Source organism: Papaver somniferum, chromosome 3 (genome assembly GCF_003573695.1).
Source record: "Papaver somniferum cultivar HN1 chromosome 3, ASM357369v1, whole genome shotgun sequence".
In the NCBI taxonomy this organism is placed as follows: Eukaryota; Viridiplantae; Streptophyta; class Magnoliopsida; order Ranunculales; family Papaveraceae; genus Papaver; species Papaver somniferum.
This window is the reverse complement of record NC_039360.1, coordinates 41,020,662-41,028,005: the sequence shown is the minus strand read 5'-3', so window position 1 is coordinate 41,028,005 and position 7,344 is coordinate 41,020,662. Positions and strand designations below refer to the sequence as shown.

At 34.6% G+C, this 7,344-nt stretch overlaps 1 protein-coding gene across 1 annotated transcript; it reads left to right on the top strand.

Moving 5' to 3' along the window:
- Positions 1 to 215: 215 nt before the first annotated feature.
- Positions 216 to 2,462, top strand: LOC113359344. Its single transcript, XM_026602995.1, has 4 exons — positions 216 to 1,239; positions 1,345 to 1,516; positions 1,606 to 1,861; positions 1,965 to 2,462. The coding sequence occupies exons 1-4, from the start codon at positions 216 to 218 to the stop codon at positions 2,460 to 2,462; spliced, it is 1,950 nt and encodes a 649-aa protein (XP_026458780.1).
- The last annotated feature ends 4,882 nt before the right edge of the window (positions 2,463 to 7,344 follow it).

Below are 7,344 nucleotides of genomic sequence, written 5' to 3'. Positions count from 1 at the left end.
TGCATTAAATTTTTCCATGCAAACCCTATATTAGCTAATAAGTTTTCATTTATATATCGTTTTAGGTTTTTTAAGCCAATTTTTACATTGCTTTGTATAATTCAGTTGTACAAGGACTCAACACCCTTGCCACCAGAGATTATCTTAAGGACTTAATTAGATCCCAAGACCCTGATATCATCTTTTTATGTGAAACCAAAATCCATGAAGACAAGATGCAAATGTTGTTAGCTCCTCTTAAATTTCCTAATATGAAATTTCTTCAACCCATTGGCCTGTCTGGGGGATTAGCCCTTTTATGGAAGAATGGTTTCATTTGTAATGTAGTTAGCTGTAAAGATAATATAATTCATGCTGCAGTTCAACGTGATCCTAGTCAACCTGAATTGTTACTATCTTGTATGTATGGATACTGTGATTATTCTAAGAAGAAAGTTCAAAGGGATTTTATCAAAGACATTAGACTCAATATTTCTCAACCCTGGGTTCTTCTTGGTGATCTTAATTTCCATATTCTAGATTATTCTTCATCAACTTCTTCTTCAGGTGATGGCCTTGTTAATTCTATCATTCAGGAAGTGGGATTGCAAGATTTGAGTTCTATAGGCAGAGAGCATACTTGGTCAAATAATGACTTGGGAACTGGGAAAAATATATCAAGATTAGATATGGCTTTCACTAATGGTTCTTGGAGTCTACACTTTCAAGACTCTAAACTTCTTCATTTAACTCAGAATGGAAGTGATCATTGCCATGTGATGTTAGTGACTGATTACTCTCAGCCAAAACTTTGGAAGCCTTTTAAATTCTTTCAGACTTGGATTCAAGATAGAACTTGTGCCGCTGAAATTACTAAGGCTTGGGAAAAATCAGTTCAAGGCTCTCCAAGATACAAGCTCATTAAAAGGCTTCAGTTCACCAGGATTACTTTATATAAGTGGAATAAAACTAATTTTGGAAACATTTATCATAATGTGGATAATCTCCAACAAAAGCTATCTGCAATACAAGCTATGCCTTTTTCTCCAGATAATACTTCAAAAGCTCTAGAAGTCAGTCAAGAGTTGGATAATTGGCACAAGATACAACATGAGTTCTACAGGCAAAAGTCTAGGGACAACTTTGTAAAAGATATGTATTACAATACTAAGTATTTCCATACTTTAACAAAGAGTAAGAGAGCTATAAATAACATTGATTCTTTAAAAACAGATGATGGAACTTGGTTACAATCCAGAGGTGATATTTCTAATTTGCTTACTCAACATTTTAAGAATATAAGTACTTCTTAAAATACTACAATTGAAGAACAATATTATGCTCATATTCCTACTCTAATTACAGAGGAAGATAACAGTCTACTTCTTTTGCCTTCATCAGATGAAGAAATTCATAAGGTTCTCAAAAGCGTGGAGAGTTGGTCTGCACCAGGGCCTGAAGTATTTCAAGCTGGCTTTTACAAGTCACAATGTAATATAGTTGGTAGTGATGTTTGTGACATGGTGAAGAATTTTTTGTAACTAAGTTCCTCCCCAAACAGCTCAACAAAACTTACATCTCTTTAGTTCCCCAAAAGAGTAAGCCTTGCACTCCTTCTGACTTCAGACCTATTGGGATTTGCAATACATCTTACAAAATCCTTTCTAAGATCCTAGTATCCAGAATGAAGCCATTAATGGAAAGAATCATCTCCCCATATCAGGCTGCTTATGTTTCAGGAAGGCTTATTAATGATAACACCATTATAGTTCATGAAGTAATTCATTCAATGAAAAGAAAAGAAGGTGAAGGAGGTTGGCTAGCTTTAAAACTTGATATGTCTAAATCTTTTGATATATTGGAATGGTCTTTTCTACTCGAGGTTCTTCAAAGTTTTGGGTTTTCTGAAGATTGGTGTCATCTTATCAAGGAATGTATAAGTACTACTTCATTGTCTGTTATGCTAAATGGCTCTCCATGTGAAGAATTCTCACTTACTAGGGGAATTAGACAAGGACACCCTCTTTCTACTTATCTTTTCATCATTGCAATGGAATGGTTCTCTAGATTTAGAAGCTCATAATTCAAAAGAAATCATAGGAATATCAATTGCAAGAGGAGCACCACCTTTAAATCATCTTCTTTTTGCAGATGATTGTCTCATTTTCACTCAGGAAAATTTAACCAGTGTGAATAATCTTCTTCAAGTTTTGAAGGACTTTAGTTCACAATCTAGTCAGGTTATAAACTTTGACAAATCTTCAGTTCTTTATAGTACCAACATGAATCTATCTGTGTGTAATACTCTCAGCAATATTTTGGGAGTTCAATGTATGGAGGAAAATGAGAAGTATTTAGGGTCTACTCTAATTATTGATAGATCTAAAGTGAAAGCTTTTAAAGATATTCAATTGGCTTTTGAAAGAAGACTTGGAATTGGCAAAGAATTAATCTACATCAGGCTGGAAGAATACAATGGTTAAGGCAGTGCTTAATGTTGTTCCCATGTATCAGATGAGTACATTCAAGATTCCTAAGACTCTTCTCAAGAAACTTGATACATTGCAAAAAAAATTTGGTGGGGCTACAAGTTAAACTTAATTGGCTGGCATAACTTGAGTTTATCCAAGGATTTAGGAGGATTGGCTTTCAGGGATTTGGAGATGTTAAATCATGCACTCCTCACTAAAATAGCATGGAAAATCTTTCAAAACTCTGATCATCTATTAACCAGGATACTTAAAGCGAAGTACTTCAAGAAATAGGAGTTTTTACACATTGAAAGAGAAATGAGTAATTCTTCATGGACATGGAAAGGGATTGAACTTGGTCTTTCTATAATTCAACATCATTACAATATGGAGGTCAACAATGGTAAGAGTACCAAAAATATTGATTGATAGATGGATCATAGGACTGGATATCAAAGTGGAGCCTCTTCACCCTTCACATATGCAGTATGAGTTTGTCAGTGAGCTGATTTTACCAGATCCCAACACTTGGAATGTCCATCTTCTCAATATTCTGTTTTCTCCAGTTATTGTTGACAAAATTCAACATATGTATCTTTCCCTTGATGAACAGGATATTGTTAGATGGAACCCTTCAAAGGATGGAGTATTCTCAGTTAAGTATTCCTACAATAAACTTACTGAGACTAGAGTACAAAATCAAGTTGCACTTAATGATGTTCCAACAACAGTCTAGAAAGCAATCTGGAAAATGAACTGCCTCATTGGGTAAAAATTTTCATATGGAAGTGTTTGAATATATAGTTCCTACAAGGGTGAGACTGTCTCAGGCAATGCAAGATATTGAAACTCACTGCGAAATTTTTAAATAAGAGAATTAAACCCTCTTTCATATACTCATCAGTTGTTCTCATGCTCGGGCGATATGGCGTGCCCTTAATATCAACATTGATCAGATCATTAATCAATGGCAGACTGTTAAAGAGTGGATTATTTCTTGGTTTCAAAATAATCAGAATACAGGAAGTGAAGATATTAATAACTGGAGAAAGTTGTTAATGGTAGGGAGTTGGATAATATGGAAGGAGATGTGTGACTGTGTTTTTCAAGATAAAACACTCAACCCAATTCGTATTGTTGATAGGGTTCAAAATCAGTTGATTAGTTACAGTGCTCCTACCAAGGAAACTTCAACTGATACTTTAACTCACACTTCTGCATTATCTGAGCATACTACTAACACTTTTACTTGCCTGTAGGATACCAAACACGACCTAAGATCCTGCGGTTTATAATCCTTAGGGCATATCCACTCATTGCCAATTGGTTTTGAGTTGGATGCCAATATTCTAACAGTTTTTCCTCCTAAAGTTAACTTTTTTATAATAGTAATTAGTATTTTTGTCTCCATTTCTAAGGTCCTCATCTTTATTCTCATATTTCTAGAAGTATTCTTCCACATCAAAACAATAGTTTAGTATGTGATCAAGTTTCTGAATTTGTTGAGCAAGAGCATGTCCATTACCAGTAAAGAGAGCTTCAATTTGGGACTTGGTTTTTGAGTGTTTATATTACCAAATGTAGAATTATTCCAAAGTTTAAGAGCTACTTTGTATTATACAGACTTTTAATGAGTCTATAAGCATGAGAACCGCGTTCTAAAATACTCCAATCGTTGTTAATAATCTCTTTGCATGAGTTATCTCTAAACCAAGCTTTAGTCAACCTGAACGGTTTATTCGTGTCATTTTGTGGAAAAGCGGGGGTACAACAACCACACCCAATATTTCGATTAGCAATCTATATGGACTAACTCTAATATACTTTCAAGAGAATCAACTAGACTCAATCTTAATAAAGTATATCAAAGATCTATATCTCTCTTTCTCGATTCAATTCTCGCTCAAGCAAATAGAAATCTGCGAGTCTAATTGAATACAAGAGAAATAACTTGAACGATACCAAAGACCAATCAAGGATCAATCAATTTCAATCAACAACCAAAGGTTTAATTTCCCAATTGATTGATTCAAACGCACAACCTGTGATATTTCAGTTATAAAGATAAACAATATAATGCGGAAAAGAAATAACACAGACACCACAAAATGTTGTTAACGAGGAAACTGCAAATGAATAAAAACCCCGGGACCTAGTCCAGATTGAACACACACTATATTAAGCCGCAACAGACACTAGCCTACTACAAACTAACTTCGGTCAGGACTGTAGTTGAACCCCAATCAATATCACACTGATCCAAGGTACAGTTGCGCTCCTTACGTCTATGATCCCAGCAGGATACTACACACTTGATTCCCTTAGCTAATCTCACCCACAACTAAGAGTTGCTATGACCCAAAGTCGAAGACTTTAACAAACAAATCTGTATCACACAAAAAAGTCTACGGTAATAGATAAATATGTCTCCCGTAGAAATACCTACGAGTTTTGTTACATCTTTTGATAAATCAAGGTGAACAGGAACCAATTGATAAACCAGACTTATATTCCCGAAGAACAGCTCAGTATTATCAATCACCTCACAGTAATCTTAATCGATGCGGCGAAAGAAGATATTGTGGAATCATAAACGATAAGACGAAGATGGTTGTAGTTACTTTTATATCTTGCCTATCGGAGATATCAATCTCAAGCAAATCGTTACGATTATAGTCAATACGATAGAAACTGCAAGATCAGATCACACAACTACAAGAAAGTAGTATCGGTCTGGCTTCACAATCCCAATGAAGTCTTCAAGTCGTTAACCTACAGGGTCTCGGTAGAAACCTAAGGTTAAAGGAGAATCAACTCTAGCTTATACAACTAGTATCACACAGGAGGTGTGGAGATTAGGTTTCCCAGTTGCTAGAGTTCTCCTTCATATAGTCTTTCTAATCATGGTTTGCAATCAATGTTAGCTTAGTAACAAAGCATTCAATATTCACCGTTAGATGAAAACCTGATTAGATTCAAGCCAATATATTTCAACCGTTAGATCAAAAACTTAGCTTGTTACACACAAATTAAATGCACGTTTTAACCATACCAAACATGTATATTCTTTGGTTCAACAGTAATTAACCAAATTGTTAGCCATATGATCACTTTCATATTAACGATGTTCTTCTTTACCATAACTAGTTCAAATGACTCAAATGAACTAGTTAGTGAGTTGATCAATTGCTTAGATCTTATATAATTATACAAGACACAATCGAAGCAAAAACGATTTGATTCACTCGAATCGATTCATGAACTTTATAGTCACGGTTTGAAAACTTGCATTCCTTAGTTAATATAAGTATGAACAATCGTTTTTAGAAAATAACCAACGTGGACTTAAGTACCCGGAATAAGTTTGTAAACAATTCACAAACTCCAACAGATTTTCTCGGGACGAGAACCTCCGACAGTACGCGGACTAGGTACGCGAACTGGGTTCGCGGACTCTGTTCCGGTTTTCCTGAGCAACAAAGTACGCATACTTTGGTTCAAGGAATAAGGACTTATACATGTATGAGTTACCACACAATGCTTATATCCAAAAATGGTTATATAATCTAAACTCTCATCTCAATTATTGAAACATTCTTAGAGGACGTTATATAGTTGTTGTTCACAAACTATTTTTCGTCAAAGCCATTTCAAGTAATTGAAACATAATATGACTTTCGTCACTAGGTAAAGATGAACTTGGCCAAAGGGAAAGCTTACCAACACATATTTCTAGAAATAGATAAGCGAGATAAACTCGACATGAAATAGAAAAGGTGTATAATCAAAGTCTATATAGCAAAACGAATTTTGTCTCAAGATAGGAGATAGAGTAGATAGACTTTTGAGTGATAGATAAGTTCAAGTGTCCACATATATTTTAGTCGATGAAGTTCCACCAGTTCCTTGAGTAGTTCTTCGTCTTGTATGATGATGGCCATAGGGTTCCTGAACTCAATTACACTTTCTATCCTAGTCCGAGACTTAGCTATAGTAGACTAGAAATCAAGACTTATAGTTTTGATCACTAGCATTGACAAACATGCTTGAGATAGCAACGCATGCGAGTTCGACCAAGCAGTGCTCTAACATTTTGCATTTCAGATGTAACAAGTATGATGCAAAATGATCACTTCTTAGGGGGATTAGATGGAAAGTGGTAGTAGTAGGATAGTTATTCATGAAGGTTACATTGGCTAAAGTTCTGTCTAGTCTTTCTAGAATAATTTCCTGACCTTTTCTTGTATTTGTCCATGTAAATGCATTCTCTCGAAAAGGTGAACTATGCATATGATTATGATTATGATTATGATTCAAAGATTATTGAGTTAATCAAGTTGAGATTGCGACAATAGATTTCCACCACTTTTTTCTTATTAGGACAGAAAAAAGTTAAGGTCACCTATGAAAATCCAAAACAAGATATTCTGCGTAGCTAAGTCACTCATATACTCTCACAGAGAAATTATGCAGTTGTTATCTAGAGGCCCATCAAAAAGTAACCAAAGAAAAAAAAAATTAGCATCCATTATACTTTCATCCAAACTCAGGTTGCTAAATCAGAAAGAATTTGACTATCTAACTACCACTGAAGAGATTTTATGGAGTGAATCTCTGAAATCCTAGGTGGCATCATTTTTATTTAATACCCAAACTGATCTGAAATGCTATAATAAGAATAACTAAATAAGCTACAATCAAGTCCATACAAAATGTTGGAAAAAACTAATATGATCTTTCATAGACCATGAGAGATTCCAATCCTTTATGTGTGGCACATCGAAATTCATTAACAAAATAACTGCAATTTGTGTAGGCATCCATAATACCTTTTTATTTGAATTAGGTATAATTAATTTCACAAAAATGACTTTTATATAAAAAAAACGTTCCC

Coding starts and splice junctions, on each gene's coding strand:
- LOC113359344 (XM_026602995.1), top strand. CDS start 216: ATGCAAATGTTGTTAGCTCCTCTTAAATTTCCTAATATGAAATTTCTT. Junction 1,240..1,344: donor AACTTGGTTACAATCCAGAG/GTGATATTTCTA, acceptor CTCTAATTACAG/AGGAAGATAACAGTCTACTT. Junction 1,862..1,964: donor AATGGTCTTTTCTACTCGAG/GTTCTTCAAAGT, acceptor CTCCATGTGAAG/AATTCTCACTTACTAGGGGA.